Below are 20,107 nucleotides of genomic sequence, written 5' to 3'. Positions count from 1 at the left end.
GGCATGTGTGAGACAATTTTAAATCCAAATTCAAGTTGGCCACATACATGTACACGAGCAGATTATCAGTCCAAGGCCAGACTTTTCATTGATTTACATACAATCAAAGGGAATTAATCATTTAAAAAACCTAAACTCATAACATTTATATTAATTCAATATTCTTTAGGAATATGTAACAGATCAGGACAATATCAGTATAAAAGCATATGTGATGGATCAGAAATCCTGTATTTGTTCTGTAGACTACAAATATGTGACAGATTGAGTAAATTAAATGAGATGCGTAAACTTGCATCACCTCACAGAGGTGTGTGTATGTTGCTGAATCCGTCTGCAAAGTATCTTCTAAGAAAAAAGTATATATGTTGTATTTTTACTGGTGGACCCTTGCTGCAGTTGCAGAGGGTAAAATTTACTTCCCATGAGCCTCGCACGCAAGTGGATACAGCTCCAAGCACACAAGTTGTTCAACCAAAGAATGGTTCCATAAGAATATTTGGTAGGCAGAGCCCTGACCTTAATCCAACAGAAATGTTAGGAAAGCAGGTGAAGTGAGAAGTTAATGTGAGGAAAACCATTTTCCCCAGAGTTGAGGTTGCTCTGTACTGACTAATGTTCTGAAATTCCTTTGAAAATGTAAAAAAAACTGTAAACGAGTGACTTTTTTTGGTTTAATTTGTTTATTTCTAGTCCGTCTTTAATATCAGTTTAATATTTCAGAATCTGTTGAAGTTATAATTTTTTTTCTTCTTTAGGTTATGTGCATCTCACTGTGCTGAATGGATATTCTCTCTTGGGTTTGAAGACCAGAATGTTGGTCTTGTTGTACATCTGTCGAGTGCTCAGTCGGAGGCAGTCTTTCCTAAATAACTGGATACTCACTTTTTTTTTTAATGCTGAGTCTTCATTCCATTGTGTGTTTTATAAAAAACATTATTTAGTGTGATGTTGTGTGAAGATCTTTTAACGACTTCAGACTATTAACATGTGTGAGTGGAGTCATCTCAGTAATCCAACGTGAATTAATGCGCCTTTAAAAGAGAATTACTTTCGTTTCCAGTTGGTCATTTTTGCCTGATCAACACAGACAAGAGAATTAATCATTTCACCTCCCTTTCTGTACTGACCTGAGGCAGCAAGCAACCGGCATGACACAGCAGTTCATCACACTGGCTAAAGCTGCGAACTCCTCAGACAGTAAATGTCCCATTTATACACATCCTGCTGTCCTCGTGCCCAGCTGTAGGTGAAGGGTAGCTTTGCCTCATAAAATGTGCGTATTTCAACAGATCATTAGCCAGGACTGAAACCCAGGGTCCTGCCAGACATGAACTTTGCAGTACAAAGCGAGTGAAAATGTTTCTTTTAAAGGGCATGTTAAAAAAATGCAAGAAGTCGTTTTCCTGTAGGGGAAATATGTGCAGTCAGCTTTCCTTAACATCACAAATACAGTGTAGCTTGATTAAACGTAGGAGGGCTGTTTTATTCTTTTTGCCTTTTAATGCCTACGTCTGGTACATTTTATAGCTCATTTGTAAAGGGGCTGCAAATAAATTAAGCTTATTAATATTTATAAAAAGCTCAGGGGCGAGTCGATGCAAAAAAACCATTCATCACTGCAGAAGAGGTTTTGTTCCACCCAGCCGGCAGTTTGTGCTGCAGAAGCTCAGAGGAAAGCAGATAGTACAAGTCCTAGCATCAACCTTAAAATGTCGCCTCTCTTTTCTCTTATCATGAGCGCTTTGTTGATGTTGGGAGTGATGTTTTGTTAAATGAGCAGTTAATTTTCTCATGTGTTACTGAGAGTCTGTTAATGAGTTGTGAATAATGACTTCCTGCAGATCGGATGGGATATTTCAAGTCAAATTTGTCAGCTTGTCAGGAGCGCGGCTTTAGTGATGGGAGTGTCAGCTCCACTGAAATATCTTGACAACTACTGGATGAATTGCCACAAGATCTGTTTACATTCATGTCCTATGTGGAGAAATGACAGTACTGCCGATCTCCTTTTAATCTGGTGTCAGCAGTGACATAAACCACACACTTGCTAAATAATAACACTTCCGTCAGCTGTTTATGTTGGTGTTAATTACTAAACGGAGCCGTGCTAACCACAGATACATTGTCACTGTGAGCATGTCTTTATAAAGTGATAATGGCCCTCAGAGCTGTTTAATACAGCCTATCAGAGCCGCAGCACTCACACCTGTACTCTCCATGGAATAAATCACACCAATTAACACTAAGCTACCAAACACCATACAAAAGCACGGAAGTATAATACAGCTAAGTAATTCCCATCCATATTCAAAGGTTTTCTCCCCTCCTGCAAATATCCGAAGATGCGTCTACTCATTTGGAGCTAAGTGTACAATCATGTACATAAGAAACTACACCTTCTTTCAGTTCAACAGTTCAGAATTTAAAAAAAATCAAAGTAAATACAAACTCATGACAAATACTGTGTCATTGCAAGTTGCATCTGAACAAACTTTGACTAGACGAGACTAAAGTGGAGATGTTCGGTCATAATGCTCAACAGCATTTTTGGAGAAAACCTGAATACCTCATACCAACTATCGAGCACGGAGGTGGAGGGCTGATGATTTGGGCTTGTTTTAAAGCCCCAGGACCTGGGTAGCTTGCAGTCATTGAGTCCAGCATGAGCTTCTAACTGTATTACCAACATTTTTGAGAGTCAAATGTGTGGCCATCTGTCTGATAGATAAAGCTTGGCTGAAAGTAAGTCATTCAACTGTCATGATTCGCCCAGGACTCACAAAAACTCACAGACCACTACAAAAACTCACAGACCACTACAGCAACAGGACAATAATCCCAAACACAGCAGTAATCTGCAACATAATGTCTGAAAAAGAAAAGAATCAAGTTGTTGCAATAGTCCAGTCAAAGTCCAGACCTCAACCTGACTGAAATGCTGAGGTGGGACCTTACGAGAGCTGTGCATAAACCAATGCTGCAAACCTCAACTGAAGCAACATTGGAAAGAAGAGTGGGCCAAAATTCCTCCACAATGATGTGAGACACATACAAGAAATGATTACTTCAAGTTATTGCTACTGAAGGTGGTTCTTCGAGCTACTGAATCTTGGGATGTACATAGTTTTTCATGCACTACATCTGCATTTCGCCTTCATTTTTTGTTAAATAGAGACACTAGTATGTCATGTGTAGTTGCTCATCTGAGGTTGTATGTCCCTAAGATTTTTAGTATTTTTTTATGAAATGTAAAACCTGAACTGAATGTGAATATACTGTCTTTTTCACAAGACTATATCTTAAACAGCTGTACTAAAGGTATTTGCTGTCCATAGTTTTTGAAAACTTTAAGAAAGATTTCATCATGGCCTGACTACATCATTGTGATGACTTCCTCCCTCTAGCAGAGGTGGCACAGCAACAGACTTCTCTATAATCTTGATAAAATGTCTATAAAATATTGGCTGCCGCAGTAATCAGCGAGAAGAGAGCACAGACCTCCAGAGAGCTTCTGGATAAAAACAACCTGCCGTTACAGGACACCAATGACCTGAGCAGACTAAAAATCTGTCAACAGATATCGAGCCTGTTGTTTTTACTTTGAACTGGAGCTGTGAGAGGAGTCCTTCAAAGGCTGAAACAAAACCCATGAAGACAAGGGTGAGAAAGTCAGAGGTCCATCTGTATGTTCACAAAGAGGATGACGTAATGGGGCTGTCACTTACTTCAGTTCACTGCTACACTCCAAGACCATGAACCTGATGAACAGCTAGCTTCTTTTTGAGAAATTCAATACTGATGAAACAATAGTTAGCCTTAAAGATAAGCAGATATCCATTGACAGAAAATGGAGGCTTTGAGATAAATGCTACATTAAGCATGTCAGGATTCTTACAAAGACCCATGTCGATATCTGCAGTGCTCCTCATGCTGTTAAATTTTTGCTGAGAAGCAACAAACACACTCACACAAACACGAGTAACGAGAACATCAATACTTTTGTAGGCTGTTTCTAGACAGCAACTTTAAAAGCTGACTTGATGGGATTGATGGGATGATAGTTAAAGGTGTACCAGAGGTCTAAGAGTTCATCCTGACAACATTTCATTATCCATCCAATTGTCTGACCAACTCTACCATCCCAGGAACTCATAAAACCAAACATTAGATTGCTGCATGTCTTAAAATGAGGTATTTCAGCTGTTTGTACTGACATCTCCCCTCAATTGAAGACATGTTTTGCTTCTCATAACAATATGTGTTCAAAAGAGTAATATTTGCATCACATAATCGTTCATCCAGAAAAAGTCAGACCTCACAATGGCTTGGCGCTATTTTCTCTCTACCTTTGTATCACTACGGGCTGTGTAAACTGTGCAGACCGAAGTGCAGACCGAGCAGTCCCCTGCTTCCGAGCAGTAAACACCGTAACAGGTGCGGCCATCGGCAGGTGGCTAAACGCAGTGATACGAAGGGAGAGAGGAAATACCGCCAAGCGATTGTGAGGTCTGACTTTTTCTGGATGAACGATTTTGTGATGCAAATGTATTACTCTTTTGAACACATATTATTTTGAGAAGCAAAATGCTTTATTTTTGTGGCCCCAGCCAACTAGCCGGACTACCTTCGTCAACGCCAAAACGAGGCTGGAACTCGGCTCACATTACGCAGCAGGGGGTAAGTCAATGTTCATAAATGATATTGCTAATGTGGGATGTCATACAGCTTCATGTCAAAAGAGGCAAACTATCCCTTTAAATGTGGAAGAAAAATCCTTCCCCAGATGTGTGTCTTGACACAATCATGCTACAGGGCTCTACCTAAACCTTAAGGTTTGTTTTTACAATAACAAACTCTGTCAGTTGTAAAACTTTAAATAAATAGGTCTCTGCCTTCTCAATTGTGTCAGATTAATTATGTCAGGCACTGGTTTAATTTTAAGGAATGATAGGAGTTGGATGCAGCAGAGCTTGACAGCAGGGATGAGATATTTTAGTCCTATAACCAAACCCTTAGTAAACCTAGTTTTGTTTCAAAAGAAATATATGACAAGGTGAATCTGAAATTTAACGAAATGTGGGACCTTTAAAGAAGCTGAAAACAAACATAGACAACAGATAACCCAGCAGTCCTGACTGTCCTGTGTTTGTATATCCAACAATGGGCAAAAAGTCACAGATAAATCTGATTAAAAAAAAAGCTGGTTTGTCAGCTGCTTATCTCTTCAGACTGCCTTGAAACCTCCAGTTGAGCCTCTGGCCAAAGAACAACTAATTATTGGCTGGCATTGATCTCGATGCAGGATTTTTCAGTTTTTTTGCTATAATTACAACAACAAGGAACGATTTCCAGCTTCAGCTCTAGGGTTTGGAGTCAATTAATACAATTCTACCAAATGTGGACATGGGAGATGTGTGTGTTTTGGGCAATTTTCAGTAATTGGAGATTTGAGCTCTTGTTATCTCTCCAGTGTGCCAATATTGCCAGAAAAATCGACTTTTTGAGAACATCTTCCTGTCCACGATCTTAACTTAAAGGATATGTTCCATGTATCCTTTGGCTGTTTGTATTGGGAATGAAAATGTGACATACTAGAGGCTAAGAAAACAGCAGCTCACACTGTACTTTCAGGCCACAGTCAATTCCTTTAAACAGCAGCTTGTACTCCTCTGCTACAAGCAGCTTGAGTCAACTCTGCCTGCAGGGTCATTTAATCTACTTTCAGCTCCTCTTCCTCCCTGACCCCTCACAACAAGCTGAAAAAGTTGCCTGTCCAATATATTATCTGTCTCATATATTGTCTTCCTGACCTGCTGTCTACTTAAAGTAGAAAAATCCATCCATTCTTCTGTTTTTCTGTTTCTACTTCATCCAGTTCAGGGCTGTAGGGAGAGCCGAGCTGTTAGAGGGCGAGAGGACAGGTCACCAGTCCATCACAGTACCATGTACAAAACTAGTTTCTGCCATTATCCCACATCATATACTGTAGCTTATTCAACTTCTTTTGCTATTATTGATCATTCCAGTGATTGTATCACTCATGAGGATGCTTTGGCTTTGACATCTGCACTACTTGGTGGCTTAAATATCGACATCCTTTAAATGCAAGTTGCTATAGCAGCACCGTTAGACTGAGCCACAGTTCATTTTTACAGAAAAAATATTCAACAGTGACCCCCGATGCCAGCTGTTTGTATACATTTCTTCGTGTTCAAACCCTGCAGAGTTAATTCAAAAGAAGCACACCTATCCGCTGCTCTATTTAATGCAAAAAGAACTGAGTTACATTATCAGAAATGTGGGATCAACGGCACTGGAGCTCAATCCGCCCTAGAGATTAAAAGTCAGGATATCTTGTTCCTTGTTGTTTCGATTTCAACAGCTTTGTTTAATGAATCTATTGTGAGTCCTCCGATGTAGGGAAAACCAATATTACATTTCAAGAGTAATTAATGAGGAAAGTCTTTCAGATAGAGTAAAGATGCATAGTGGTACAGTGAACTCAGTCATTAAAAACCTACCAAACAAGCACAACAGACCCATATTTGTGAGTGAGGGGTTGCCGATCGTGGAAATAATGCTGACAGTGAGTGAAAGCTGGTGAGTTGCCAGCACAATACTGAAGATAGTTCACAGACTGTCATAGTAACCAGTGTCATTAACAGGAAACAGGTTTGTTAATTTTTTTAACTCTGGCTTTTTTCAATTTTACAATAACAGTCTGCAGACTCTGAGGATACGTCTGTTTTTTGTTAAAAACAAGTCTATTTTCCAAACTGTGACACAGAAACAATGACAATCGGTGCAGGCTTCAGAGCTGATTCATCTTTTCTCTGCAAAATGTCCATTAGTTATGATTTTGAAGCATTGGGTTCTAATTCTCTGTATCTTAATACCTGTTTTACTCCTAAAATGATTTTTTATTTTATTTTTTATTTTACTCTCATATTGTATAAACAACTAATATCGTCAGATTTTGTATTTTCAGGCTTGATGAGCAGCATTCTGAGAACGGATCAGGCTCTGGGTTCAATGGTACCAGTCACCTTTTATACATTAAAAACCAAAATGATACAATAAAAAGGTATAATTGTAAACCAAAAAAATCTAAAAAATCTTGTCCCCTGCCTGCAAATTCTACACATTTTTATGCAGATGTTTGCTAATAAAAATTAGACGACCAGTTATCTGTTCTGCAGTTAACTGATCGTCTGTAAAAGTGTTGACATGGGGAGCAAGAACTCTACTGAATGCAGGCATTAAAGGAACAATTCAGCATTTTGGGAAATATAATTTTTTACTTTCTACATTACATTACATTACATTACGGTCATTTTGCAGACGCTTTTAACCAAAGCGACTTACAATAAGTGCGTTCAACATCGGTAGGCAAAAGAACTTCAGGTCACAAGAAATCATGAGTGCATTTCCTTCCAATACCAAACAGCTAAGAGCAAAACTAGTGCTAGAGTAAGTGCGATAAGTCAGGTACCTCAGCCTCTCACCAACTGCACACCAGTCACAGCGGGGTGGGGATGCAAACCCTGGTTCGGGTAGGGGAAGAAATAAAAGAGGTAAGAAAAGCAGGAATGGGATTCAAACCCTGGTTCTAGAGTCCAATACCACTATATACACTAAAACATAAAGTACAAATTCATGAGAATGAAACCAGTGATGTGCCAAAGTACAATTTAAGGTACTTTTACTTGAAAGTGTGCACCAAATTCTTTTTTATATGCCCACTTCACTACACTTGTGAAGGAATTGTAGCGCCGCTTGCTCCTTCACTAGATTCATTTGCAACTTTAATCATCAGCTACTTTAGGATAAATATTTATCATCATGAACAAAATAAAATATCTCACATTGTTAAAGATTTTTGGTTTCTTATATCTTACAAAGAAATAGGGTGTTGTCAAGGTCACCTTTAAAATGTCCATATATCTTAAGCTGCTCCAAAATCTCACCACAAATCAAAGACAAAATTGAATAAATAAACCAAAACACATATATGTATTAGAACCCTTTCATCTTTCCTCTTAATCGTGTCTTGACTCCTCAGATTTATCTAGTGTCACCTTGAATAAAACTGCATAATCAGCGGTGCAAACTGGCTCCGCCTCCAGCAGGTACAACATTAAAAGGATGTATTTACACATAGTACTAAATATCAATAATCTGCGTACATAGCATGTAATAATGTATGTGTCGGAAGGACTAAACAAGTGCTTTTACCATGTTTATTTTACTACATTGTGCTTAAACTTATTGTTTTTATTTAAGTAGAATTTTGAATGCGGTGAATACTTTTTTAAAGTTCTATATTGATACTTTTACTTGAGTACAGCATCTGCATACGGCTATCATCACTGGCTAAAACGAGAATAAATTTAGCCAAGCATAAAAACCCTATAAAAGTAGTGTCGTGATCCAGTAAAAAAAAACAGATATCCATCATCATTCAGGTGATGCTTTTGGCTGGCTAAGCTTTTCCTACTTTTACTGTAGTGAATCCCACTGAGAAAACCCACTGATCAGCAGGCACGCTTGTGGAACATTTCGACATACTGCAGGCTCTAAATTTTCATTTCCACCTGTCAAAAAAGAGGTGAGGCTTTCTCTTTCTTTCACGCGACCTCCTGTTCTCAGAATAAAAACCTGACTCGCAGGATTGCTGCACTTCAGGGGTCAATCACCTCGGTCAAAACAAAAAAGGGAACTGTTGGTTGGACATTTGGCTTCTCTGTCAGCCTCCCAAATCCAGTTTTAATGCTCATAGAAAAGACCAAATGCATTTAGTTTGAAAACTTTGGTCTGTTCTGCTGGCACCTCTCGCCGCCTTTGGGTGGTTATAGTCGCTCCACTGTCAAAAATCTGAGTGTGTTTTTATACAGCTTTTAAGTCGGATGAGCAGATCAGTTCAGTTGTCAAAACAAGCTTCAGAATTTTCCTAAGTGAAGCTTTATCTCCCCTGAGAGACCTGGAAAAAGTTACTCACGCTTTATCACCTCTGGACTGGACTGCTGCAATAGGCTGAGCAGCAGGTCGTCTTCTCTTTGTTATTTGCAAATGGTTCAGAATGCAGCAGCTTTTCTTTTAATACATAACTCCGATTCAAGCATCCCTTTACTGGCTTGCTGTCTGTTTCAGATTGATTTGAAGATTTCATCTTTTACTTACCTTTTCAAACAGAAATAACCATCTTATCAAAGGCATCCTCTTCACACTCCTGTGGGATAACTGCGGTCAACAAGATAGCTGTTCACTGATGTTTTGAGTTCCAGGTGAAAACAAAGAGTTGATCAATCATAATGTATATTTAATTGTTTTCCTGGCATTAAAGGGAAAATAAATGACAAAAACAACAGAGTTATAGGTCATTGGTCTAATCATAATTTTAAACTGCTAGAATTTCATTCATACTTAAGACTCATCTCTTCATTTTGGCTCTTTTGGATTTAGTTATTCCATTTTATTCTCTGTTTATTCCTATTTAATTTGTTTGTATATTTTCATATTTTAGTGTTTAAGCTTTAAGTGTCATTTGACTGAAGCGCTTCGGTCAACCTTTATCAATTTAAACATGCTTTAAACAGATTTCCCCTCTAACTAACTCTAAAAGTCTCCTTCATGCACAATTCTTCTCATGATGATGTACGTGCTCTGTGTTATCTGATAAATCTGGTTTGGGATGTTGTGGTGAGGAGACCGTTTTTTAAAGATGGAAATGAGCACATTTAAAACACAATAAACCTTCGAAAAAAGAAAAAGGTAAAAAAAAAGAAAGAATCGTAAACGATACCTTTTTATTTAAGTTCCAGATTGAAAGACAACATAATAACAAGCTAAATGTGTCATGAACAAAGTGGTAGTTTAACAGATGTCGCTCTGAAGGCGGCCGCAGTCAGTGTATACTGTGTTGCATAAACCACACTTGCAGTTTCGGGCCACAGGGTAGGTGACGCCCACTGGACACCCCTCAGTGTATTTCACCTCATAGTACCAGTCCCCAATGCAGATCTTCTGCTCAGGATGGCCAGCAGGGCTGATGAAGACAGAATCCTATCCGCAGCAGCAACAGACGGCCATGATTAGACACAAATACAAACACAATCAAATCAGTGTGATGGAGAAATGGTTGCCTAGAATAGAATAGTGATCTTTAACCCAGGTGAGATTCATTTTTGAATAATCATGCCATAAACGAGGTATCTTGTCCTTACCTCCACAACACTTACCATTAACCTGTATCCTGCTAATTTTTTTTACTTACTTGAAAGTACTTTCAATGAATGAAAGTGATAAAAACACGATGTTAGCTTAGCTCAACATATTCCCCAATATAAGCGGAATAAATGTCTTGACATGTTCATTAATCATTGCCGTCACAAGTCAGAGGCATAATACTGAGAGTTTGAATCCTCTGTCACCTTGTTGAAGCACAGTCCTTCACATATGGTGGTGTGGATGAACTCGGTGGTGCCACAGCTCTCCACAGGGATGCTGACGTTTTTTGGATAACAGTCGAGGTGGCAGCCTTGCTCCATCTCTGCCAGCGCCAGCACTGCTGCTATGACAACCAGCTGCATCATCTGCCGAATGCAGCACAGATGCCTGCCGCAAGAGGGGACCAGGTCTCTCATGAGATGTCTTAAACTACACAGACATGTGGTACAGTGAGATCCTTCCTTTGGTGACTTTTCCCAGCTTTATAGTGCTTGAATTATTTGGCAGACGGTAGATTGATGGAGGAGGCTGATCTATCTTTAAAAACTGCTTTCTTGCATTATTGTCATTTTGCGAAGTTAATGTCTAACAGTTAAACTGTGGAGCTCAGATCAAGCCAGATAGTGTAAAAGTGCTATAAAAGTAGTAGGATGCCTGTATTTGTCGTATAAAAGATTAGAATCTGTGATGGAGGTATTTTTTTCTTTAATTCTTTCAGACTGGAAATTGTTTTTTTTTGGAGGACACGTGTTAAGGGAAATAAATGTAGTCAACAACAAACTTTTAATAATTTTATTGACTTCCTATCATAACTTTTAATATTCAGTTTCAATATGTTTACCACCATCCAGTGTATACAGATGGATTAATCTCAGCTAAAAGTCCATTAATTAATATTTTTTCTGGAGCTTTCTATCAAATGAAATAAAATGAAAAATTAGTGTTTTGTCGGTTAAATCAAATCATGAGACAAATACATGACCAAATTAAGAAGCTCTCTTATTTAATAGTGTGATGGATGTTGGAATGAATAAATGGTCGTTCTATTGAGCTGGTCTTACAGTCTATGACATATTCCTGAGGTAACATTTGCAAAAAGTCTGAGGGGACGGATAGTCCTTTTTAAAAATCACCTTCAAAGCCATTTTTAACACTTTAAGAATTAACTTCATCACTTAAAACTAGAAATAATCAGGCAGATATATAAACTAAATAAATAAATGGTTAAAACATTTTGCAGTTGTTTTCCGTAACGTACGCAATCAACCTCACTTTAGTCCAACTCTGATGGAAATATCAGGCACATAAAAACCTGTAAATCACATTTACACACACAGCATCATTTTCTGTATATTAAAAATATCATTCGAACAAAGTACCTGAACTTTTTCAGGTTGTACTTTAAAAAATTGGATCTTTAATCATTGGTTTTCACAGAAAAGCAAAGTCCCTTTAAATCAGATGCATAATTTCTCTTCACTAACAACAGAATGATAAATATGTTTTCAATAGCTTACATGTTATTGATATGAACAGAAACGTACCTGTAGAACTCTGTAGTCACTTTGAAAAGTGTTTCTTTTGTTGCACTTCAAACATCTGTAACAGCTCACCATCTCTGTTGCTTAAATACTCCTGCTCATAATCCTTTTAATCTGTTCGACCTTGGTTTGGTTTCACATCTCCTACCTGTTTAGATGCAAGGCAAATCCTCGTCTTTGTCCCCTCAGAGGTTCAGGGTGGGCGCTTGGCTCAAGGCCTTTCCTCCTACTCAGGAGGAGCGAACTGTATCCTCAGAAATCTTGTTTAGATTACATGAGTGAAGGGCTCAGATGGAGCACCGAAACACAGAAATAAACCTGCCCCCACACTGAGATGGAAAACATTGATATGAGAGGCAGTAATTAATTTGCAGTGCTCCACCTTTTTTCCTTTGTGCTTGTCTCTGGAACATCTACTCCATCTTTATATTTGAAGTGATGTCTGAAAGGCTTCAGGATTACCTAGAATAAAGAACTTCTAACAAATTTATATGAACTGAGGACTAAGTGGCCTCACCAAAAAACATTTGAAAGGTAGAATTGAAATTCTTTTTACTAATTGTGGTATCATTCAAACCATTCTGTCATAATGAATATTGGCAAAAAAAATCTGTGGCCATTTCTGAACATTCCCTGTACTCTGATGAGCTGTACGGGAGAATGCAAACATCAGAATGAGTCGGTTCAGACTGTGTGGGATTTGCCCTGCCAGTACAAAGACTGAGTAAAGTCTATTTGATCCCATGTTTGAACAGAGCAGAGTAATGTCCAGAGAATGATGCTGGGTAGTGTGACTGCAGCATACTTTGTGCATCATGTTCATCCTCCTGCACACTTCAGCCAGGCAAAAACAGCCAAGAGTTCTTCCTGTAGTGAAGTGGAAAAGTAGAACTTTCATCTCCCGCTTCAGACAGTAAGTGTACAAACAGGCTGATGCGTGCTTCTATCAAGGAAAAGTCACGTAAACGCTACTGTGTATCATTCAGTGACATCTTGACTTGTTTTAGTATCACGGACTTTTGTTGTTCAGAGTCCAGTCCAGTCCAGACTAAACACGGAGAAGCAGCATTTAGCTGTTATGCTGCAAACAAGTGGAACAAAATGCCTGTAGAGATGAAACTTTCACCAAATGTGGACATTTTTAAATCCAGGTTAAAAACATTTCTTTTCTCATGTGTCTATGCATGAAATCTGCACGCTATCTTTTAACTTATCTAGAATGTTGCTTGTTTTTAAATTAATTTAAATAATTTTATTTGTTTCTCTTTATATTCTTTTATGTATTTTAATGCTTCTTCCACTCCCTGCTGCAATGCTTTTACTTTATGTAAATCACTTTGAATTGTTTGTACATGAAATGTGCTATATAAATAAATTTGATTTGATTTGATTTGATTTGTAGACCAGCACACGATGACATCCCCCAGTATTTTAAGAATCGCTGTTTCGGGGTGGTCTGTCGCGCTGTGGGTACAGCAGGCATCCCCTGTACAAGAAGAATAGTCCTCGCTGCAGCTGGCCCCGTTTTGAGTCCCGCATCGGACTGCCCTTTGCTGCGTGTTGTTCCCCCTTTCTCTGCCCCCTGCTTCCTGTCTCTCTACACTGTCCTATCTAATAAAGGCATAAAAAGCCCCCCCCCCAAAAAAAAAATCGCTGTTTTAAAGCCTCACGCTTGTCTTTTGGCCATTACTATTCTGATTTTTTTTAAGCCAGATATATTATTTGATCAAGAGGATGGACACCTGAAACCTGCTTGAAGAACATTGTTAAGGGACCTAAAATTTATTTACTTCTGGAATATCATCAACACATTGATCAAAATGAGTGAATGTAGCTAATAGCATGTCTCACTTTTGATAGAGACATCCATATTTCTTCTGTTCAGCTTTGGCGAAGCAATATGTGCTGTGAAGTTCAACTCATCCCGGCTGTTACACCAACACTGGGATTTCAACATAGACACTAGATTTAAGACTCAAGATTGTTACACTGCAAACCATAATCAGATTAAAATGTTGTCGACATACCACATTCTACAGCATAATGGTTTAAAAGCAAAAAGTTTTCCAATGTGGTTTTAAACATTTTTCTGAGCTTGATCTACGAAACAAATGTCATGCAAATTTTTCTAGAAATGCAACAAAAATTAAGCCTGCAATTTTTTAATTCGTTTTAACTGTAATGAAACAGACACAAGAACAAAGGAAATCCTTTTCATATTTTACCATATTGTATCATATTTTGGCAATGTAAACAAATGTAGAATCTGATGCCCGGGTGAGTCTGCGTCTGAATGCGATGTTTCAGCTGATCAACAGTCTAAGGTCATCGTTTGGTTCTCTTTTTTGATACCCCGCACATTTTCCTTAGGAGACGGATGTGGGCTGCTTTTCTGGATAATAAAATCATGAATAAATGTATGCAACGCATTAGCTACGGGGAACAGCATCAACACTCTATCATCTGGCGGCAAATCATAAATTTACAACTTCAGAGTATCTCTAAAACATTCAACAAATCCTCCAATCAAAGCAACCAAAGGGGTAATTTTGTGAGGCGTTCTTTAAACTACAGTCTCTACAAGCAGCAGCAGGAGGGAAATACAAATCACATAAGCATTTCCACATCGAAGCAGATGTCATTTTCAAGTCTTCAACAAGCCACACAGTCTTAAGGAGGAAGGAGAGGGGAGCAGGCGCTCCATGTTCTGAGGCTGTAGTTCCTTGACACATCTGGCTCAGGTTGGATCCCAGCCTGGGGCCCTTCACTGGATGTCTTTCCCCACTCTCTCCGTCCTCTTTCCTTACCTGCTTTTGAATATAGGCGACTAGTGTCTAGACAACTTTTTTAAAAAGGTAAGGAGGGGAGTTCAAAATGTTCAAATTAGGGTTAAAATACACTCTTTTTAGAAGGTCACCGTAACCTTAATGGATGCCATTTGTTTGTTGATAACAGACGTTGGGTCCGGTAAAATAGTCCATTTTGTTTAGGAACTTTCCTGACAGAGCAACATGACCCAGAAGTATCTGCGTAGGAGCCAAGAAAAGAGATGTTTGACTTCTCTAAATACTGAGGAAAGGAGCTCCAATGCTTCCTTAATTATCTCCTTCAGCATAGGATACAACGGACCATCTTTAATGAGAGAAAGGAGATTGTTCCATCCCACAATTCCTTGCGGCTGCAGATTTTATATAGACACTTGATTATTTTCATCCAGTCGTACTAACTGGGATTCATTTGAATAAATATGAAGACAGAAGGATGAGTATGTGTTTGATAATAAAGTAATATTCTATATTATCTCTAATATGATATTTAATACATCATTCTCATTTAACGTGGATAATGTGATTGCAATAGATGAAGTATCTAAAACACTTTCTGAGGAAATTTCTTGAACATTCGTAGTTTCAGTGTTGCAGACCAGCATCACAGCTCAGTGGAAGTGTGGTTGGATTCTCATTGGTCAGTCCTTAAGAATATGTTTGTGATGTTTTTCCACGAGGTCAAGGAAAAGAGTTTGGGAAAAGATTATAGTGGGGTGGGTTTTTTTTTTTACCATTAAACCGGAACCATTTTGAATTGAAATACTTGGACAAGCACGGGTGTATTAATGATGGCTGCATTCCATTTTGAGAAATTTCTGCTTTTGTGCATGTTTTACAGCCAACCAGCATTCAAAGGTGCATGAATACACCTGTTCTACTTTTGTAAGTCAAATTGCTGCTGGAAAAAGGTCAATAACATTACTTAACTGGAAGTTAGAAGTTAAAAACACTTGGGTTGGGTTAGGGTTTTTACACAGCTTTCACACAGCAGAAGAAGCCTCCATTGCTGATATCGTCACATTCAGTAGAAAGTTAGAAATGCACCATGAGTTGGACTGAAAAACTATTTCTTGGACAGAAGCCATGCTGCATCCAACGGCTGCTCTGTCTGCCCTTGCATCCACCAGGGACTCAGATTCCCCAGCATCTTGCTGAATTGCCATACCTGCCGAACAAGGCTGCAAGGACTTTTAGTGGAGTCACCCTGTCGTCTGAGGTGCTAACTCCTTTTGAAATCTCAGCTGAAATACATCATTGTTAGCACGCATTCTGTCCTAAATGAGCAGGAGTCATAGCTGATTAATCTAGTATTAAGAGTAGAGCAGATCATTAGTAATTTTATGGTAATTCCTCTTGAAATTAGTGCATCTGTACTGAAATTCGATTTATAAAGTATGCAGCTGGAACTCTCACACCCACGCATGTACTGCATTTATATACACATCACATCAACACCTCATTTAGTTGACCTGCAATCCGGAAAGGGCAGATAAGACTTTCAAATTCATGCCAAAATTAGTGTCCCACAAACAAGCAATTTGTTCTGATTGAAAAAACAAAACTGTCCTTCTGAGCTTCTTTATTTTTCTTTCCCACAGCCATAAGAACAAGGCCTGTCCTGTAATGTCACATTAATGTCCACTGGGGATCAATTTGGAGGTGATAGATGAGGCGATAGTTTCTGGACCTAGGATGATTTTCTGGTTCATAACTCTGAGGACTACAATAAACCAAAGCTCCTCTGGGTTTAAAGGCTCATACGAGCTATATATGAAGCCACATATAAAAGAGCTCAGAGATGTACGTCCTGCTGACATAACAAATTTGGGTCACAGGTTAATGCTCCTATAAGCTCAGTAACAGAGCCCTCTTTCTCCTTATGAACGCAGCAGAAATACTGTCCGAACATCCTTGGAAATATCCACACCACCACTCAGTCGCCCATCTCTTTGCAGAAACCCAGTCACAGTCTCTCTTAAAGCCATTTTGTCACAAACTGAAGCCTTCAACACGTTGCATCACCCCCCCCACATTTTCTCCCTCTGTGCATCTGGTCTAAACAAACGCCTCCACAGCACTGCCAAGGTCAAGAGTTTTGTTTGATGACTGTGCTGGAAGTTTCTGCATGCAGGCTGAGTTTGGTGGGATGTGGTAGGTGTGTAGCAACTAACAATGATTCTTTGCAGAGCTCTTACATTTACACTTATTTTTCTCGTTCTTTCTTAGTATCTTATGGAGCTAAAGTTGTTTCAATATCCACAAATGCGCAAGATAAGATTCACAAATGCGCAGGGCGATTTACAAATGCCTGTCGCCCCAAGCAGAGGAAGCAGCTCGGGCCTTTGTGCAGTTATTGGCTCGGGAGCTGTCCTCGGCCAAGCCCACCAAGAGAGAATGCAGCAGTCAGGGCTGGGTTTGACCCTGTCAAACAGTCACTTTATTCTCAAGAAATTCCAACTTTCTGGAAAGATACTAGCCTGAACCTCTTGGCATGCAGCTCACTCGCTTAGCTGGCTGGCTTGTATTGGTAGTTGCACAATTAAAGCGATTAAGATTAATAACTAAACAACTTCTCATAACAAGGGGATTAAGTAGCCAAACATGTTAAATGAGATGTTTCACTTACCGCCCCGCTGTCGTTGCTGGAAGCCATGTTGAACCGACTGAAATTCACATGCATGTGTAGCAGTTTGTTAAAAAAAAAAACTAAAAGAAAAAACTTTATTTTCATTTCACCAAAACACCCCACTTGAATTATTCTTTATTGGGTTGACCTTCTTCTCTGCCTGTTGATAACGTAGTAGTGTGAACTTGAGCGTGCGAGAGCATCCTGTAGGGCGGACATGCATGCTTAGGTCATTGGCATTTCTGCTGACCGGAGTGTCTGATGATGAGCCGCACACCCACACACGGAGCTCACTGTTTCTATTTCTGTTGACAGTAAAACTGTTGAATTGGATCCGAGTCACTGGCCGTTTCTCAATACCCAAGTACCCAAGTCGGTACTCGTGTGCTTACAAGTATGGACTTGTCAGAAGTACGGACTTCTGAGCACACAAGTACGCTCATTGTGCATTTGAACGGAAGCGTCATCATCGCTCGTGCCGCACTGCTTTCTGGGATAGCAAGCTGTCTGAAGTCTACACAAGTCACCACAGAAGCAAACTCGATAACATGGGAAGAGCAAGCACACATCCGGGAATGTGGAGCGTACTTGTCTGGATGCGTACTTTGAATTGGTACTTGGTCCTTCGGTGATGACGTTTCAGAACATTTGTGAATCTTGTCCTGCGCATTTGTAAATCGCCCTACGCATTTGTGAATATTGAAACTGATTTAACTCCATAGTATCTGTGTTACATTGTTTAGCATAAATCTTACATCATTGTATTAAAATCATACCTTTTTTTGTACGATTCAATCATTCAAATTGATACATTTAAGTTGAATTCTTTGTAATTTGTAAAGTTAAATATTTCTCAGAGTTCATCAGAAGTGCCACTCAAATTCCCATGAACTTGGTGGCCTCTTGTTAGTTTTTATTCTATCCCTGTGAAGTTCTGTATTTTTCAGTTCTCGGTTCACTATCAGTCCCTTTTGATGAACTGTCAGTTTTTACAGCCTCTCACTTGTGCACCTGGGTGATATCTTGATCGAATCTTACTGTCTTTGATAAAAAGTTCAGTTGCCTAAATTTATGGCTCTAATGAAATCGATATTAAGAACAAACATAAAACTAATTTACAGTTGAACATACACATTTAAAGAGCTTGCTTGATTTACATATCTTGGAACTTTAAGGGATAAATTAATGTATTGATTACGACCAAGAGCTGCGCGCTGGTAAACCCTGTCGCCTCACAGCAAGAGGGTTCCTGGTTTGAATCTTCGTTCAGGTATGGGTTCTCTTCGGGTAGTCCAGCTTCCTCCCACAGCCTGAAAACATGCGTGTTAGGTTAACTGGTGACTCTAAACTAGCCCTCAGAGAGATTGTGAGCATGCATGGTTGTTTGTCTCTAAAAGCCTCTGTATGCTTCTCCGTCGCTGTCCGTCTATCCGGCTCCGTGGTCACTAAACCATTCGAAGTTCTCCATCGGGATGTCGGATACGCAAGGCAGTTCACCTTCCGATCAGTAGGCGTCGCTACGTTAGACGACCCAATCTCGCGACGTCTATCGTGAAAGTCGTTGATTGATTGTTTACCTTCCGGCTCCGGTCCGCTCCTCACAGTGAACGATGGCGACCGAGAGAGAAAGTTCTGTTGTTGGAGTAGGAGCTCATTGATTTTGAAATGCAAATAATTTTGACCAAATGTTGACCGGCACACAGTAAACTCTTTCAAAAATTGCGGTGTTGTTGTTCTGAGAGGAAGGAACTAACTAAACTGAAAAGTGATTCCGGAAATGATGTTGTTAGCCGACCAATCACAACCCTTGCGGCCTCTGCGAGTCTCCGTCGCCTCGATGGATAGATAGGAATTTTGGCCGACGCACGCAAGCGACGGAGAGCGTCTCCCGGAGATGCTCTCCGTAGACGGCCATAAATCAGGCTTAAGACAGACTGGCCACTCATCCAGGGTATACCCTGCCTTTTGGATTAGGCGATTATGGATGGAAATGGATGGACTTACAAAAGCCCCAAACTTTTGAATTAATTTTAAGAGTTTCATTGGTTTATTTACATCTCAGTGGTCCTGCCTATCTATTAGTTTAGGTTTTCTTCTATAAACCCTCTTGAATCATCAGATCTTCGAGTGGGTGACTGTTAAATGCACTTGAAGTGGAAACAAAAATCCACAGACTACCATGGCCTACATCTCTGAACTAACCTCCCAGAAGATATGAGGGCAACAGAGTACCCTTGTTAGTCCAACTACAAATTAAATGTATTATTTTATTTGTAATCTATTTTACAACTCAAAGTTGTCTTGTTCAATTCATCTTTACCATGAATTGAATTGTATTTAATCAACGAATGAATCCAATTACCCACCTGTTCTGTAACTTAATCTGTCCAATTATTTAATCTTAAATCAAGTGTTTAATCGAATTGTATTAATTTAGGTTTTTTTCATGTATCTATTTCTTTTCTGGTTTCACTCACTTCTATATTTCTCCCCTTTTAGAAGTCCAGAAATTTCTCATTTTGCTATTCCTGCTGTTTTCTCATTACAAATTTATGAGATGCATAACATCCCTTTATGATGATGTGTCCTCAGTTCCTTCTTTATTGAGTCTTTTTATTTACAACAAAGAAATTTATTGGTTTATATGTGGGTGTGAGGAGGTCTATGGTACGTTCGAGGTTTATTGTTGTGTTTACTGTGTAAAACTGTTATTTTATGTTGATAAAGAAATACCATACAAATTAAGACTGGATGACTGACAAACCACTCCTTGGATTTATTACACACTAAAATTCTGAGATTAACTAAGGATATTATTTCAAATTCACAGGTCATAATTGCAGCAGAAGCAGACAATGCAATCTTTCTGTAATTCAACTTTT

At 39.1% G+C, this 20,107-nt stretch overlaps 1 protein-coding gene across 2 annotated transcripts; it reads right to left on the bottom strand.

The window, feature by feature from the left end:
* Positions 1-9,795: 9,795 nt before the first annotated feature.
* Positions 9,796-11,833, bottom strand: LOC142380476 (gonadotropin subunit beta-1-like). Of its 2 annotated transcripts, none has more exons than XM_075466375.1 (3): positions 11,775-11,833; positions 10,434-10,617; positions 9,796-10,065 (listed from the first exon to the last, which is right to left on the bottom strand). In XM_075466375.1, exons 2-3 carry the CDS (start codon positions 10,593-10,595, stop codon positions 9,877-9,879), a joined length of 351 nt encoding a protein of 116 aa, XP_075322490.1. In that variant the 5' UTR covers positions 10,596-10,617; positions 11,775-11,833; the 3' UTR covers positions 9,796-9,876. The 2 variants fall into 2 exon arrangements, with proteins under 2 accessions (XP_075322490.1, XP_075322481.1); XM_075466366.1 differs by having other exon boundaries at positions 10,434-10,659; positions 11,775-11,819.
* Positions 11,834-20,107: the final 8,274 nt, after the last annotated feature.

Source organism: Odontesthes bonariensis, chromosome 1, assembly GCF_027942865.1.
Source record: "Odontesthes bonariensis isolate fOdoBon6 chromosome 1, fOdoBon6.hap1, whole genome shotgun sequence".
NCBI lineage: Eukaryota > Metazoa > Chordata > Actinopteri > Atheriniformes > Atherinopsidae > Odontesthes > Odontesthes bonariensis.
Note: the sequence above shows the minus strand (reverse complement) of the source record. Positions and strands in the feature narration are given on the sequence as shown.